The sequence below is a fragment of the Xiphias gladius genome, chromosome 13, assembly GCF_016859285.1.
Source record: "Xiphias gladius isolate SHS-SW01 ecotype Sanya breed wild chromosome 13, ASM1685928v1, whole genome shotgun sequence".
Classification (NCBI taxonomy): Eukaryota; Metazoa; Chordata; class Actinopteri; order Istiophoriformes; family Xiphiidae; genus Xiphias; species Xiphias gladius.
Window position 1 is genome coordinate 13,409,856 of NC_053412.1, and position 18,244 is coordinate 13,428,099.

The 18,244-nt window shown below is 41.1% G+C and overlaps 1 protein-coding gene across 2 annotated transcripts; it reads left to right on the forward strand.

Annotated features, from left to right (window-relative positions):
• Positions 1-1,930: 1,930 nt before the first annotated feature.
• Positions 1,931-17,738, forward strand: gtf3c3 (general transcription factor IIIC, polypeptide 3). 2 transcript variants are annotated; one of them, XM_040142584.1, is made up of 19 exons: positions 1,931-2,235; positions 2,502-2,577; positions 4,466-4,806; positions 4,897-5,020; positions 5,173-5,364; positions 6,124-6,289; positions 6,626-6,773; positions 6,927-7,089; positions 8,929-9,029; positions 9,202-9,373; positions 10,929-11,131; positions 11,341-11,442; positions 11,867-11,999; positions 13,127-13,352; positions 14,622-14,676; positions 14,803-14,938; positions 16,042-16,166; positions 16,253-16,405; positions 17,446-17,738. In XM_040142584.1, the coding sequence occupies exons 1-19, from the start codon at positions 2,143-2,145 to the stop codon at positions 17,566-17,568; spliced, it is 2,832 nt and encodes a 943-aa protein (XP_039998518.1). In that variant the 5' UTR covers positions 1,931-2,142; the 3' UTR covers positions 17,569-17,738. The 2 variants fall into 2 exon arrangements, with proteins under 2 accessions (XP_039998518.1, XP_039998519.1); XM_040142585.1 differs by lacking the exons at positions 14,622-14,676; positions 14,803-14,938; positions 16,042-16,166; positions 16,253-16,405.
• The last annotated feature ends 506 nt before the right edge of the window (positions 17,739-18,244 follow it).

Consider the following 18,244-nt stretch of genomic DNA (forward strand, 5'->3'; position numbering starts at 1 on the left):
GAAAAGAAGAAAATGCAACCCCTGCAGCAAAGAGACATTATAAGTGTTAAGACACTGTTAAAAAATGGAAAATAGGAACTGTGGCGTCTGCAAAAGTTTGGGCGCCCTTCTACTTGCAAAACATTCAAGACTTGACTGGTTAGGACGTGTAAGGCAAGTCAGGAGCTGTCGCCAAGAACTGTTGACCAATGTCGATTCCAGAGCTTCCAGCTTGAAATTTCCAACATCTGAAATAATGGCCGTTAAGGGGAACTGTGGAAGTCGGGATCAAGACCGAGACCAAGAAAAATGCAGGTCTGCTGGGCAGAGAGGCAAAGACTGCAAAAGAGCACCTTTCCGCGGTGCGGTGTTGATGCACAAACAGTGCGCTGAAGAGTCATCAGAAGGAAACCTTACCTGTGACCTCATCACAAAAGTCAACGTCTGAAGTCTCCATGACAACATCTGGTTAAGCCAGTCTAGTTTGAAAACAGGTGCTGTGGACAGATGAAGCTAAAACCGAGTCCTTAGGCCCACAGCCACCAAAGGTGTATTTGGAAGAAAAAAAGGAGCAGCATTGGTGAAAATAAAACCTTGGCAACTGTTTGGCCTGGAAACTTGCCACGGCATGGACAGAGGGAAAAATTGATTGCTTTAAATATCAGTAAATCCCTGATGCAAATGTCCTGCCGTCGGTCAAGAGGGTGAAGCTGAAAAAAAATGGCTGGTTTCTGCAACAGGTCAATAATCCAAAGCAGACCTCCAAATCCACCACGAACTACTTCAAGAAACACAAGCTGAAGCTTTTGGAATGGCCCCCACAGTCCCCCTGACCTGAACATCACTGAAAATCTCTGGGTAGATCTAAAACATGTTGTGCCGCAGGGCAGCCTTAAAATGTCCCAGAACTTGAAGTGATCCGCAAAAAGACTGGGTTCGAATCCCTAACTCAAGAACGGAAATGCTCTTCGCTGCTACGCAAAGCGTTTGCAAGCTTCGATAACTGCCAGAGTGGGGGTTCTCAGGAGCTGACTTAGTAGGTGGCCCAAACTTTGCTCGTGCTGCAACTGCCGTTTCATGTTTTCTCTTATTTAAGTTCATGAAATAAAAAGTGACAGTCCACTAACTTTTGACCAAAGGCTGATTTTTTTAATCTCCGCTTGCTGCGGGGGTTGGATTCATTTCTTTTCACTTCAAAAATCAAGAAAATGTGCAATTTGCCCTGGGGAGCACAAACTCCTCATAAAACTGTATATACCATACAGTTATACATGTACACGTATATACACGCATACCTACGACACACACATATGTCAATATGCACACACGCACACTGGAGTGTGTCTAAGTAACTAAAGTCACTAGCAGGCAAGGCAGCACTACCACACTGTAAGAAGCCTCTGTTACAAGTAAATGTCCTGTATTGTGGGATACAATACATATTGTATGATTTATGAGATAGAAAGAGAAGTAGTTTATGAGTGTTTACAACTAAATGAACAAAGAATGAATGGCTCAACAAATTCATTTTAAGATCCCCCGCCGACAGGTTTTAATAGAAATACTAAAATGCTTGGAATAATCATTTGTGTCTGAAGTGTTTCACCCCCCCCCCACACACACACACACACACACACACACACACACACACACACAGAATACAGTGGTTTACTTCACCAGTTTAAAGTCCATACTGTTGTTTCTCATTCTCAAAAATGTAGAATTTATTGATGTTCTGCACAGTGAAGCCCAAATATTCAAGTGGAGTAATAATAAGCGACACACATTCGTCGGCGTCGGGGGTCGGTAGGTAATATTTAGGCGCTACGGAGGCTGAGGTGAAGACCACAGAAGACGTTCTCGTTTTCCACCACTAGGTGACGCCAAAATAACACTATTGCTTATAGTGTTTCGTTAACGCCAACCCGGAAGTTTAAGCGGTTCACGTGACGGTAGTTCAAAGTGCTGGCGAACGGTGTTTATTTGAAGTGCAGTGATCAGTGTTGTGGATGTCTTCTTCTTCTTTTTCTTCTTTTTCTTTTTCTTCTTCTTCTTCTTCTACTACCCTGTGTTCATAGTCTGGTACGGGTACTACTGTGGCGTGTTATGACGCAGTAGGTTTGAAGAAGCAGCTCAGCTGGCTGTCCGGGGTCGGAGGCAGAGATGTCAGGCTTCAGCGCGGAGCTGATAGACTACCTGGAGGGCAGGATAACTTTCGAGGAGTTTGACAAGAGGAGAGACGAGCGAAGGGCAAAGGTAAATCCCAGACCATGGTACAAACCGGTGCCTGGGAATGTTGTATGCCTGCTACCTGTACGGGACCGCAGCTAAGTGAGCTTGCTAGCTGTCGCAGCATCAGTCTTTACGCCCTCATTCAAACTTAAGTTTTATAAACTGTGCTACCACTGTACATCGCCTCGCTACATTTGGTTTTGCCCCAGTTATTTGACTGTGAAGTCCCCTCTGAAATGTGCACCGTTGTTTGAGGTAACATGGGGTCGATGTTTTCTTTCCTCCCTCAGGAGTCAGGGGTATTAGCCGAAGATGTGGAGGATGATGCTCAGCCCTCCACCTCGGCTCAGATCCCGGGAAAAATCGGTAAAATGAATTTCGGGCTTATACTCCCGGTATTTATGTGAGCATGCACTGTACCGATCAAGGGTGTCGGCTTTGGTTCCGCAAGTGTCACACATCATTTAGCAGACTTGAATTTTCCTACTGGACGATAAAGCCGGAATTATACCGTATGTTACGTTCACGTCTTAAACACGGTTATTCAGCTGTAACCTGATGGGGCCAAGGTGCTGGTGGCAGCAGAAGATGAAATCAAACAGATAAGACATAAGTTTATTTATAGAACTATGATCGTAACCTATAGTACGACTCAGTAGGAGCCTAATGATTTTGCTGATTTGCGTTTGAATTTTGTTTAAGAGGTCTAAAAACTTTTTAAAGTTTTTTTTTTATTTTTTTTTAAGTTATATATTATGTCAAAATTCAAGATGTAGTAAATTTAAAAATAGTAACTGAGATGCTGTTAAAACAAATATGAAGCCTAAATTTAAAAAAAAAAACCTCTTGTATTAACTACATTAAGTCCAGTCTTAAAATAACTGGACTTAATGTAGCCGCACTAGAATCATCCTCACTCAGCAAACTAATATCCGACTGGGATGTTGATCTTTTCCCCACAAATGAAGGCACTTAGATATGGACTTTGTGAGTGGGCAACTCTTTCAGGCTTGGCAGGAGGAGACAGGCAGAAATTCAGGGTTTGTGGAAGAAAAACCTGCCAGTGAGCAGGTTAGGTTTGCAGAGTGAGTTCCCACCGTAACTGACATAGAGTTAAAGTCGTCTCTGTTTCTGGAACAGAAAGCTGAGTTCCCCCCAACTCCGGTTTTCACTAAACCTGCTTTCTGGAATACACCTCAGGTAAATGCTGGCTCACTGTCATATTGCCACGGCTTTTACTGGAACACTTGAATAGAACAGAGGCATTGTAATGCTACTGTGAAAAGTTCAAATGTCTGTTGGGTTTAACCAAAACAACAAAACACAAAGAAATGTCTCAATGTCTTTTACAGAGACCTGTGTATAAACTTATGCTATATATAGTGCATATACACTACTTTTTGCCATCAATGACACAATGCAAAGCATTGCATTTTATAAATGCGAAAATTATGCCACATTCATGTCATATAAGAGTTATCGTAAGTACGTAGTATCCAGATTTTGAACTGTCCACTTCAGGAGTCAACCCGTAATTATGAGTGCCTGAAAACCAAAAACAAATATGAACGCCTCACATCAGTCAAAGACCGTTGTTTAATGTGGTTAAACCCAGATCCAATGGATATGGTTTTGTCCTGATAATGAACAGTATTTTAATCTTCACACAACCAACCCTGTAATCACACAACCACCGTTGTGCGGAACAGTTGGCAGAAAATCTTTAGGTATTGGAATGTCGGTCAGACACAGCACTTTGCTCTGAGAAACTGTGATGGGCATTTGTTTTTCTTACATTATCTAGACCTTAACAATTAATCAGTTAAACAGAAAATAATCAGCACATTAATTGATACGTAAGATAATCATTAGATGCAGCCCTAATTAAGCCTGAGAGGCAAAACCTAGGGAAAAAGCATCCATAAACCACTCGTTCTGCTGGAAAGCTTATTGCTGTGAGTACATGTTAATAATAGGCCTTTTTCACTGCAGGTATTATGAGGTATCACTATAGGAAAAGCACAGTTGTTACTAAAAACATTAAAAAGGACTCTGTTGTATTCAAGTGTGCGATCAAACTGCGACAGTGTGACAGTGAGCCAGCATGAACAAATTAGGACTTTGTCTTAGAAAGTTCAGTGACTTGGTTTACATACAGTGGAAGCCAGGAGAGACTGCATGACTTGGAAAAAAGTACTAGAACATGAAAATAGTGTTGAGGACATCACCGGACACAACTCTCCTCTCCTGGCAGAAGAGGGAGTCAGCCCAGGGGTCCAGCTGGCCTTCGCCTCCATGCTGGGAGAAACACCAGAGCCACCATCTTCAGAAGAGGAGGAGGACGGGGAAGAGGAGGACAGCTTGAGCTATGTTGATGACGAAGATGATGAGGATTACAAGGCGGAGGAGGAGGAGGGGGAAAAGGCAGAGTTGGGGCTGGCAGAGAAGAAGCAGAGGCGAGGGGGGAGCGGAGCGGGGAGGAGGAAGAAGAAAGAGGTGGAGGTGGAGGTGGAGGCGGAGGCGGAGGATCTGACGGTGGGAGACGTGTTCGCTCTGGAGATGGAGCTGAACCGGGAAAACAAGAAGATGATGAAGGTGAGGAGGCGGATGAACGGCCGTGTCTCCTGTAGGTGTGTTTATTCCAGCTCTTAAAGTGTGTTAGTTTGTGACTCTGTATGTGTTCAGGAGAGGCGTCATCGCAGCAAGCTGCCCCGAGCTCTGAGAGGCCTGATGGGAGAAGCCAACATCCGTTACGCCAGAGGAGAGAAAGAGGACGCCATCTTAATGTGTATGGAGATCATAAGACAGGGTACGAAACAACCTCTGTGTGTTTTTTGGAGTTCTCAAGTTTACCATTTCTCTCACAGACAGAAAGGCATCTACAGATTTGCTTTAGGTCTAGAAATGTTTGGAAAGTTTAAATTAAACATCAAAATTGATCTCCTCTCCCTTCTCCTGCAGCTCCTCTGGCCTATGAGCCTTTCTCCACGTTGGCTATGATCTACGAGGATGATGAGGACATGGACAAAGCACTGCAGTTCAGTCTGATCGCTGCCCACCTTAACCCGTCAGACTGTGAGGAGTGGATCAGACTGGCTGAAATGTCTCTGGAGCAGGACAATATCCGACAAGCCATCGTCTGCTACACCAAAGGTTAATCAGACACACTCATGTCACCTAATTTTAGTTATTGCTTTCACGTTTTTTTCTGTTTATTTTAAGATTTCACAAAAATATTTGTAATTATCATTAATTTTATTTAATATGCTAATGTCATCATCCTCTTCTTCTTGCCTAATATATTCATCTCCTCTGGCCGATGTGCCAATCTCCTGATGTTCTGTTTTGAGTTTTCATATCGTTCCCTTTTTGATGGTGCATGTGTTGTTTCTGACATGATTCTCCTGTAAAAAGCAGGTCTAATACAGAAGTGATGACAAAATTACATTCACAATAGATGATGCGTATATTTTTAAAACTTATAAAAAATATTTACTGCTTGATTTTTGATTTACTGTGTGCTGAAGAGTAACCTCTGCCTCAAGCAACCGCTTAATTGACCAGTTTACCTTTTCAAAACTTAGTTCCACATCCTAAAAGGCAGAAAGCTGAAAGCACTGACTGTTAAGCTTCATTTTGATAAAAAATTAACTAAGTGTGTAAAGTATTTCTGCTGTGCAACATTTACGCTTTGTGATTTATGTATTTTTAATACACAGCAACACTTTTCATACTATTAAATACACCATGTTACTTTAAAGTGTGTTTAGTATTCCTCTCAAGAGCGTTAAGAAGCTCTTAACTTTATCCATGTGTGCTCACTCTTCAGCGCATTTGGGGAAATGTCTGTAAAAATCAAACTCTTAAATTCTACGATTGGCAGTTTGACTGTTTAAGTGATTTGATTGACAGCTATCAAGTATGACCCAACCAATGTGCGCTACCTGTGGGAGCGCTCCAGCCTCCATATGCGTCTGGGTGAGCACAAGCAGTGCATGGACGGCTACCGCAGGATCCTGTCGCTGCTGCCGCTTGAGGACGGAGAGCACTTCATGCAGCTCTCCAAGGACATGGCCAAGTATGGGATACACACTGAAACATGGACAGAAGCCAGCATATACAACATGCTGTTTCTGCCTATGTGTTTATATATAAAATAGTGTTCTAACAAGCCTGAATGGAAGCAGTATTTCGTTACTAAAATTTCCTCACTGAAATAAAACAACACTCACTTATGCTGTTAGACACATGGGTTGTTTCTTGAAGAAGTCAGTGTCCTTCTGACAGAAATACACCAAATTTTAGTCTTGATATTTTATTTAAAACATCATATTCTCAAATTTTGTATTGTCCCCATGACAACTCATATAAGTGCGTGCGTGCGTGCGTGCGTGCGTGTATGTGTCCTGTTTAGGAGTTACTATGAGAGTAATGACTTGCCCTCAGCTCTGAGTGTGGTAGAGGAAGCTCTGGCGCGACACCCCACCCTGGTCAGCGATGACTTCATCAACATGGCAGCTGAGCTCTATATTGCCAGCCACCAGTACAACAAGGCCTTGCAGGTACACGTGTGTGTGTGTAGTGTGTGTGTGTAGTGAAGCAAGAGCTTGTTCATGTTATTTAGAGAGAGGAAATAAAAGGTTATTTTGTCTTAATAAACACATATATGTTGTGTGTGTGTGTGTGTGTGTGTGTGTGTGTGTGTGTTTTCCTAGGTCTTGGTCCAGTTTGCAGGTATTGTTTTGGTTAGGGGTGAATCCAAATCGGACTTGACAGTACCAACACAAGAAGAGAAAGTGGCAGAGAAGACGACTGGGGAACAGGAGAAGACTGAAGAAGGCGCAAAGACTGTAGAGGATATTGCAGCAGAGGAGAATGGTGAGTGTTTGCATAAACATCAGACAGTACGCAAATGTTTTTCCTTCTCTTTGACCTTACACTGGTCTTTTTTCAGTATGATTTTGACTGATGTAACATGTTGTTGGTTCTTCCTTTGATTCCATCTAAAAATACAAAGGGGTCACAAATTAAAGGTAAATCGTGAATAAATGAGTGGAGAATGGTACAATTAAGCAATTAACATCCAGTCATGCTGTGTGGCATGTATAAAACTAATGAGCAGGCCCAGTTGATTCTGATTCTGTATCCAGATGGCAAGAGGAAAGGATCAAAGCGACTTTGAAAGAAGGTTCATTGTTGGGGCACAGATGGCAGGAGCTTCAGTCACAAAGACTGGTGAACTGGCAGGAGTTTCAATAGGAACAGTCACATAGTGACATCTGCATTTAGATCCATGGGAAAGACGTCAGTAAATAGGGTCGGAAATTGTGATCGACAGTGCACATTTGAATACTCGTCCATTAATGTGATATATAAGGAAAACCAGAAGACCAACTCTTTCTCAGGTGACTGAGAATGTCAGTGCAAGACATTATCAGACTGTATCATCAAGAACAGTCCGTCAACAATTACATAGAGAGGTATATTATAGTAGGGTTGCAGGGCATAAACCCCTCATTACAAAGATGAATGGACATTTGAGAGTTCAGTGGTGCAAAAACCACAGGCACTCGTCTACAAAATTTCCAACAAGTGGGCGAGTGCATGTATGGCCTACTCCAAGAGAACAATACAGGCCTGAATGCTTGACCCCTACAGTGAGGGGATCCAATGGCTCTGTTGTGCTGTGGGGGGCATTTTGCTGGCATGGTGTGGGTCCACTTGTCCCCTTAGGGGTAAGGGTCAGTTTCAAATCAGTTCAAAGTTGTTCTGACTGATCACCTTTATCCTATGATGAGACATTTCTATCCTGATGGGAGGGGTCTCTTCCAGAATGAAAATGCCCCCTCCCATAGGGCATGAGGGGTGGGTCACTGAGTGGCTTGATGAGTATGAAATGATGTTAATCATATGCTATGGCCTTCCCGGTCACCAGATCTCCACCCAATTGATCACCTATGAGAGATTTTGGACCATCGTGCTAGACAGTGCTCTCAAAAACCATCATCAAAACAGCAAATGAGGGGATATCTTTCGAAAGAATGGGGTCCATCCCTCTAGTAGAGTCCAAAGACTTGTAGAATCAATGCCAAGGAGCATTGAAGCTGTTCTGGTGGCATGTGGTCACAAATTTACTGAGACACTTATGTTGGTTTTCCCTTTATTTTTGAATGGACCCTTATTTGGACTATGTCTCTTTGGTCAAATGAATCATGAAACTTGCAGTTCTAATGATGCCCATGTGAATATAACTATAATATAACTATTATCATAACAGTTATCCAGGATCATTGATGTATTCCATTGAAGTCGCATAACCCAAAGAGAGCCAGACTAAGTTAAACTTGCTTTTTGATATAGGGCCCTCTGTTATCATTGATAGTAGCTAAAATAACTGTGGCTAAATTGTTGAATGTTCGTTTTCTTTCTCATGACAAACAGGGACAGAAAATACTTTGAGAAAATACCCTGGGGTATAATAAATTTGACATTTTAATTGCTTTGATGGATTTTTTAGACTGTGTCTTGAAAAGTACAGACACTAAAATACTGCTGCTAATTCACTAAGCACTTTATTAGGAACACCATACTAACACTTGATAGGTAGTTTGTATTTATAGGGGCCTAATAACAGAGGTCCATAGTGGTTTGTCGTGTTATTGTGGAACTGTAGCTTGGACTAACAATGTGTGTGTATATGTGTGTGTTTGTATCCAGGTGCAATTAAACATGTACAGGTACCAGACACTGTCCCAGTGGACCTGAGAGCCAAGCTAATTGTTTGCCTCATACACCTACGCGTCTACACGCCCCTGGAGGTAAACAGAACATAAAAAGCTTTCACTGTAAGAGTAATCAAGATGCATTATTGAGGAAATCAAACCTACGAAACATTCTTCATCTTCATTTCCAGCAGTGAGTCTTAACTTTTTGGAGACTGAAAATGATAATGAATATCTGTCTCTGTCACTTTCTGCTTCCCACTCATAGAGCCTGCTGCCATCGCTAATGGAGCAGAGTCCAGAGGAGGTTGGTGACTTGTACCTAGATGTAGGTGAAGCCTACCTGGAGAAGGGCGAGTACATGTCTGCTTTGCCTCTACTGTCTGCCCTTGTCATATCCGACAAGTACAACCTGGCTGTCGTCTGGCTCCGACACGCAGGTAAGACCAACATGAAAGTGATTCATATATCTAAAAAATGAAGATTGTGTAAACATGCAGCGTGCTATTAAGTCCAACTGAAAATTGAATTCTTCTCACTTTTTGGGTAAGGAAATATACATAATAATGGTAGTCTTGATATTGTTCATATTTTTCTATTCTTCAAAGGAAGATAGAAAAGTTTTTGGACAAACTTGTAGAAAAAGCAACCAAGCTTCAAGTTTCTTTTCATATAGTCTATATAGCAATGGTTATCAACTGATAAGGTTTTGAGATGTCTGTCTCTTTCCAACATTTTGCCTTTGGCAGGATCCATTGTGCCGTGAAGTTTGCATGCTACTCGAAAAGTGGAGGTCAGATAGCTTAGCTTGCTAACGTCAGCAATGATTCCCACTACACATTTGAATAAATTACATCCCACTTATTTGTTGCTGGGTCATTGGTAGCTGAAACGATTAATCGGTTAATCAGTTAGGTGATTGCAGGTGCAACCGGGGTATTCAAATGAGTCTCATAAATACTTAACCACAAATTTTGGAATTTTAATTAAATTAGTAATTAAATAAACAAAATAACTAAAATGAACAAAGTAAATGGAAAATCTAGTAAAATGATCTGCATTTAAATTTAGTTATAATTATATTGCATTTAAATTTATAACACCAATGAAATAATATTGTAATGAAGGTAAGTGGAATAATTCACCAGAAGAGGATGGCTTTGGATAATATTGCAGCAAGAACAAAATATAAATATATAAAATATACCAGGGTTTCTTAAAAATTAAAAGCATAAAACATACATTACTTCAGTTCGATTTATCAGTAATAAAAATAATCATTAGCTACAGCCCTACTCAATTCTGTCTTTGTCTCACTCTGTACAAAGGAAGGAGTTCATTGAGAATTAAGCTGGATTTATACTTGATGCAATATAAGCATTCAGTATCTGTGTTCACATTATTTCATTTACTGGGATACAGATTGACAGTGGGCTACTATGTACTTATATAAATTGAGTTACATCCAGGTAAATTCTATTTTGCCTCTCAGCACTGAATAAGAGACTACTGACACTGCATGTCAGCTACAGTGTGGCCTCCACCACAGAGACTACACATGTAGCCACGGGAGCTATGCTGTACTGCTTAACATAGAACTAATACGTCAGCTTTAGCTGTCTATATTGAACCAATGAAATTACCAGTACCAACATTGTCAGTTTGAAATAGCTCCCAGCTTTTTTCAAATGTATTATTTTTTTGGTAATCACATTTTTGACCAAATAAGTGCACGGGTCAAAACTAAAACCAAGGATGTATGTATATATGATTTATTAGCAAAAATAAATTTTATTTTCAGTTTGACTTTAATGGCTTTATAGCTCCAGTTAGATTAAATTTCCTCTTAGTAGATAGGAGGCGTATCTCCAGTAGCATGCATCCAAAAAAAATCTCCACTGTGTGACTGAATCTGAATTTCGCTCTGACTAGAGAAAATAAAAACACTGTTACATAAATGCTCCTCTCTCTGCTTTCATCACTTCTCCCTTGCAGAATGTCTAAAGGCGCTGGGCCACATGGAGGCAGCAGCAGAAAGCTACACAAAGGTGGTAGGGATGGCCCCGCTGCACCTGGAGGCCCGGCTCTCCCTGGCCACCCTGCAGCAGCAGCTGGGCCGGCCAGAGTGTGCCCTCAAAGCCCTGGAGTCCATGTACGACAGCGACACACTGTCACAGGATTCGTCGGCTGCACAGAAGGCAAGGACCCCTGTGTTTTTGTATGGGTTAACAGGAATCAAACATTTAGATAGGGGAGCGTTGCCAAGATGGTTGGCAAGTGGAGAAAAATGGCCCAGAAGGACTTTTGTTCTACCATGTGTATGTTTTTGTGTGTGTGTGTGCGTGTGTGTGCGCGTGTGTGTGCGTGTGTGCGTGTACTCATATCTGTATTTGTGTTGTGGCTGTAGGAATTAAAGCTGCTTCTGCATCGTTCAACACTGCTGAAGACTCAGGGACAAATACAGGATTACCTGGATGCTATGATCACCATGATCTCCATGCTGCTAAAGGTAACACGCTCAGTACACTCACATACACTTGTCTTTTACTTTTACAGCAGTATATTTTATCCAGGAGGTTTTCTTTTAACAATGAGCAAAGTTAAAGCTAATGTGAATTGATGTGTAGATCTTGCACATTATAATGGTACAGACAGATTGCAGAGAGGAGTTAGATTTGTTGTACAGAAAAGGTGAAACTGACACAGTGTAACTGAATAACTGGTACTGTCTTATATAGATTCATGTAGGACCTTAAATAAAAACAGAAAAACAATATTGTAGTAATAACAAAACATTTAAACCAAATAAGTTTATCAGATTCAAAAGTGTGTGTGTGTGTGTGTGTGTGTGTGTGTGTGTGTGTGTGTGTGTGTGTGTGTGTGTGTGTGTGTGTGTGTGTGTGTGTGTGTGTGTGTGTGTGTGTGTTTTCTAGGTGGCCATGCAGCGAGCTAAGGTTTGTGTACGCTCTGTAACCATGTTGGGTGAGAATCACCTGAGGCTGGTAAAGGTCAAAGACATGCTGCCAGAGATTGCTGACCATGTAGCTGCCTATCTGGACAACACTGGTATGTATAGTGCTGTGTGTGTGTGTGTGTGTGTGTGTGTGTGTGTGTGTGTGTGTGTGTGTGTGCGTGTGTGTGAGAGTGTGTGAGAGTGTGTGAAAACTTGTATGGCTGTCTTTTAAGTGTTCATACCTGGTGATCTGGCTGATGTACAGAGGCTGGTGTACAAAAACGGTAGTTGGCAGAAGCAACGCGGAACAGTTGGCAAGATATTGTTCACAGTCAGCAATTATTAACAGATGCCATATGTGGTGAAAAGGCTGTTTATTATCCTTTTATAAAGGACAATATTTCAAGCTTTGCATAATTTATCCCATAAAATACAAACAATGTAAGATATACCTCACACAATTGAGGATAATTTTCTTAAGCTAACTATATGTTTTCAGATTGACTTCCTGTCCTCCAGGCAGCCATTGGTTAAATGAAATGCAGTGGAAGTTTTAGAGACTGCTTCTGAAAAATAATGCATTCACAATCCATGCTGTCAGGAAATTAAACCTCGAAGAAACACAATAAACAAACATGAACAAAATGTAAAGGATGATTTCAGTCTGGTCATTTCTTGCATTTAAAAGTAAATGTATTTACGTGGTTACCTTTACTTTGTGCTACGAACACCAGTAGGAAGGTCCGCCTTGTTTCATCACTAAATACAGTATAAGACTATTTCATACAGTCGCCGTAAGGAATTTAAGGAACAAAAAACTGTGAAAAACCAAAAAACAAAACTGTCTGGATTGGTGGTGATCGTCTGCTGCATGATCTGCTTATAAGGTCAGTATTGAGGCAGATACTGGTATTTCAGTGCTACATTGCAGACATGGCCATCGCGCTGGATCGACAAACTCACTACTTAAACGACAGGGAATCATTGCTTTATGTTGGAATAAGTGGCAGTGGACCGTTTATTTATTTCCAGAATGAAAGGTGCACCAATGCTGTGGTTGTGTCCGAAGACACTGTCGGGGTTTATGATTGTGACGCGCTGGCTGTACTATGTGCCGAGGGAACTCACCAAATCTTAGTGTGATGGATTACATATCTCAAACAAGATGTATTTAGCAATTCAGAATATATCTGAAATCATTTTATTGCATTATCTGGTATAATCTCATCCTTGTGGCCAGGTAAAACCAACGTTCTGTCCAGAGAGGACTGGTGGCAGCTGCTGGTGAGCTGCGTACTGACGCTGTGTGAGGTGCAGCGCTATGAGGAGGCTGAGCTGCTTGTGGAGTCCGCCATGGAGTTCTACTCCTTTTATGACAACAAGCCCAGGAGAAAAGAACTGGAGTTCTTCGGCCTGTCTGCCACCATCTTGGACCACAACTACTACAAGGCCTACAACTATATCAGGTAGACTAACACGTACAGCTCCATCAAGTGGAGAGCATGTCAAAGTTGTTAACTCGTATACTTATGTTTGGGTTTTTTTTGTCAATAGTTTTTGTGACATCAAAATATACACTCACCAAGCACTATATTAGGAACGCCTTTAAACCTGCTTTTTCATGTAATTATCCAATCAGCCAATCACGTGGCAGCAGTGAAATGCACAAATTTCCACAGATACAAGTCAGGAGCTTTAGTTAATGATCACATCAAACATCAGAACGGGGAAAAAATGTGATCTCATTGACTTTGATGTTTGTGCCAGATGGGCTGGTTTGAATATTTTTGAAACTGCTGATCTCCTGGGATTTTCACACACAACAGTCTCAAGAGTTTTTACTCAGAATGGTGCTGAAAGGAAAAACATCCAGTGAGCAGCAGTTCTGAGGACGGAAACGCCTTGTTGGTGAGAGAGGTCAGAGGAGAATGGCCAGACTGGTTGGAGCTGACGGTAATGCTACGGTAACTCAGATAACCAGTCTTTACAACTGTGGTGAGAAGAAAAGCATCTGAGAAAGAACAACACGTCCAACCTTGAGGTGGATGAGTTACAACAGCAGAAGACCACGTTGGGTTCCAGAACAGAAATCTGAGGTTTCAGTGGACACAGACTCCCCAAAACTGGACAGTTGAAGACTGGAAAAACGTAGCCTGGTCTGATGAATCTGGTTTTCTGCTGACCCAACCTGCCTTGTGTCAACAGTCCAGGCTGGTGGTGGTGGTGTAATGGTTTGGGGAATGTTTTCTTGGCCCCTAATACCAATCAATCATGGTTTGAATGCCACAGCCTGTCTGAGTATTGTTGCTGACCATGTGAATCCCTTTATGGCCACAGTTTACCATCTTCTAGTGGCTACTTCCAGCATGATAATGCTCAATGTCACAAAGCAAAAGTCCTCTCAAGCTGGTTTCATGAACATGACAATGAGTTCAGCTAACTGCAGTGGCCTCCCCAGTCACCAGATCTGAATCCAGTAGACCACCTTTAGGATTTGGTAAAACAAGAGACTGGCAGCATGAATGTGCGGCTGACAAACCTGAGGAAACAATGTGATGCAGTCATGTCAACATGGAGCAGAATCTCACAGGAATGTTTCCAACATCTTGTGGAATCCATATCATGAAGAACTGAGGCTGTTTTGAGATCAAAGAGAGGAACTACCCCTTATTAGTATGGTGTTCCTAATAAAGTGTTTGCTGAGTGTAAATTTTCTTCTTCTTTTCTCTCAATAGATTAATGCTGATGGAAAATGTGGATCTACCTCAGCTTTGGAATATTTTCAACCAGGTGAGCATAGTTGTAAAAAATATACATTTTCATAAAGCAACAAGTCAAAAATTGCCTACATGTTCCTGTTGTGTGAACAAATCTTGCCAACAATTACCCTTTTTATTTTTTTTAAATCTTCCTCAGTTGACGATAACCTCGCAGCACCAGCGTCACCATCGGTTCTGTCTACGTCTGCTGTTAAAACACCCTGACAACCACGCCTTGTGTGTCCTCTGTGGACACAACGCCATGGTGTCAGGAAGCTTCAAACATGCTCTGGGTACAAAATATACATAAACTTCTACTGACCGCACTGGTTGTTCTGAGTGTCTTAGCCATTTCACTGCACATTTTACAGGACTGTTGACAATTTTATAAAGCGTACCATACATTTTTGGAACAGTGCATTTGTATCTTGTCTTCCCGGCAGCCACTGGTATCAGTTAATTTCAGCACAGTTTGTAAATCAGCTTGCAGAGACTTGAAACTTCTTTGGGATAGTTGATCCATCACAGTAATCATTTGGCTGTCGTCATGTATTTGTCAGAGTTTCGTGAAATTACCATTGAGGTCAGGGACTATTTTGACAACACTTGCAGCATCCTTCTCATGTTGTTCAGGTTGGCTCAATTTTTGTCTTATTGTTTTTAATGACGTCGCAGCTTGAGGTTACGTGATGCGGTAGCCAACATTCAAATCAAGGAAGCGTTGTCCGTGCATTACAATGCAAAAAATAATGTGAATTTGACAAAAAGATAAAGGCAGTGCTGTGTTTGCTGTGGTTAAAGATTAGAGGACTTGTGGTTATTCTTTGTTTTTGTAAGTTGTATTGTTTATCTGTCAGAATGTAGAGATGGCAGGAAATGAGATTGCAAAAAATTACTTAAAAAAGAAAGAAACAAGCAAAAAAGGATACAAAGTAAAAAGGGGGAATTAAAGTTGAGTAACTAAGAGTGAATGGATTGATAATAGCTCAGAGTTGCTGTTGTGACTTAAAATAAACATTCTTTTTTTGCCTGTCCATTTTTCTGTGGAAAGTGCAGTGTCTCCTCTTCAAGCTAATGTGCTGTCATAACAACAACATTCACTTCATATTTAGCAAATTTGAATCTCCCCAGTTTTCAAGGATTACAATCAATACTGCAGACTTTGGAATGATTTTTCCAAAAAAATTAGTTAAAAAGAAAACCTTCAGTCCAAAATTTCACCAACTTTGCACGTGACCAAAAAAACATGTAAATAGTTTGCAATTATTGTCCGAACTTCCTCCAGCACACTCCCGTTAGTTTCCCTCTTATTTTACCGTTTGAAGTTAGAAAATATTTGTTGGTAATATACATTGGTATTCATCTAACGCATTTCAAATCTCTTTTGTATCTTTAGGCCAGTATGTCCAGGCCTTCCAGACTCACCCTAAGAACCCACTCCACAGCCTATGTGTGGGTCTCACCTTCTTCCACATGGCATCTCAGAAGTATGTAGCCAAACGACATACACTGGTGCTGCAGGTACAGTTTTTGCGTAAACCCTCCTATGGCTTTTTTTCATTACATACCGTTGTCTGAAAATCTCAAACAGACGTGTGTGTTTTCAGGGCTTCTCCTTCCTGTGGCAGTACGTGGAACTACGTGGAGAGTGTCAGGAGAGCATGTACAACCTGGGCAGAGCGCTGCACCAGATGGGTCTCACACATTTGGCCATACATTACTACCAGAAGGCACTTACACTGCCTGCACAGAAACTTGAGGTGAATAAACACACAGCGCGCACACACCACCTAACCCATTTCTTCATTTTAATTTACACTCACTGAGCACTTTATTAGGAACACCACACTGATACTGGGTAGGGCCTCTCTTTGCTCCTAAAACAGCCTCAGTTCTTCTTGGCCTGGATTTCACAAGATATTGGAAACTTTCCTTTGAGATTCTGCTCCATTTTGACATGATAGCATCACATCATTTCTGTCTATTCATGCTTCCATTATCCCGTTCTACCAAATCTCAAAGGTGTTCTACTGGATTCAGATCTGGTGACTTGGGAGGCCACTGAAGTTCACTGAACTCATTGTCATGTTCATGAAACCAGCTTGAGACGACTTTTGCTTTGTAACATGTAGCGTTATCCTGCTGGAAGTAGCCATTAGAAGACGGTAAACTGTGGCCATAAAGGGATTCACATGGTCAGCAACAATACTCAGACAGGCTGTGGCATTCAAACCATGATTGATTGGTATTAGGGGCCAAGAAAACATTCCCCACACCATTCTGAGTAAACTCTAGAGACTGTTGTCTTTCCTATGAAAATCCCAGGAGATCAGCAGTTTCAGAAATACTCAAACCAGCTCGTCTGGCAGCAACAAAAATGCCACGGTCAAAATAACTGAGATTACATTTTCTTCTCATTCTGACCTTTGATGTGAACATTAACTGAAGCTCCTGACTTGTATCTGCAGGATTTTATGCATTGCCCTGCTGCCACATGATTGGCTGATTGGATAACTGCTAGAATAAGCAGTTGGAGAGGTGTTCCTGATAAAGTTCTCTGTGAGTGTATCTGACAACAGTTTTTGGGTGCTCAGCCAGCTGTATCATAGCCACTTTAAATTTAGAAACATCTCCCTCACTTTTATTTAGGACATTAATGAATGGACCTACATCCATTCTCTTGCAAGTTTCTTGTCCACAGACAAATCCCCAGTACATCTCAATAATGCAGCCTTACAAGAGCTTTTCCTCGTTGAATCTATCCCTCTCTCCATCCTTTCACCACCCGTCCTGTGTGCAGGGTATCGCTGACGATCAAGTGGATCTGAGAAGGGAGATCGCCTTCAACCTGTCACTCATTTACCAGGCCAGCGGGAACGTGGAGATGGCTCGCCAGCTCATCAACACTCACTGCATAGTTTGAAAATGCACACAAATGCCTCATCATCTTTGCCAGTGTCTGCACTGTAAAAATATGGAGGACTAAGCATGATTCATTCATCAATAGATAAATACATTTAAATAGTAAAAAATAATACTGAAATAAATAAATCAATATTTTGAATAAAAAATATATAAGAAAATAAATACAAGATGAAACTAATATAAAAAGAAATAGTTGCATTCATAAAAAATAAATTAATTCCTTTTACATTTATTTCCATATTTTTACATTTATACTGTTATTTATTTCTGTAATCCCGCATTTCTGAATTTATTTATTCCTTCGTTTTAGGAATTTTCCTGGATTTTGTTTGTGTTTCTTTCTTCGTGGTCCCAACTTCACTGTAAAGCACAATTGTTCACGGAAACGATAGTGTTGCCTTGCTCGAGGTGTATAAAGCTGAGCTGACTGGTGCACCTGATTCCGATTTAAGCGAGCTGCAAGATCTGCAACTCTCACCTGCTTTGCCCAGCTCACCAAGAGTGTTTTACAGTGAGGATCGTACCATCTAGCTCATTAACATACAGACACAGAAATACTCAAATGAATAAAAATAAGAAGAAATTTAGAATTTACAAGTTCAGTATTTCATTAATAAAAGTAGAAAAGAAGAAGTCTAGAAACAAAAAGTATTTGTAGTAATAAAGACATTTAT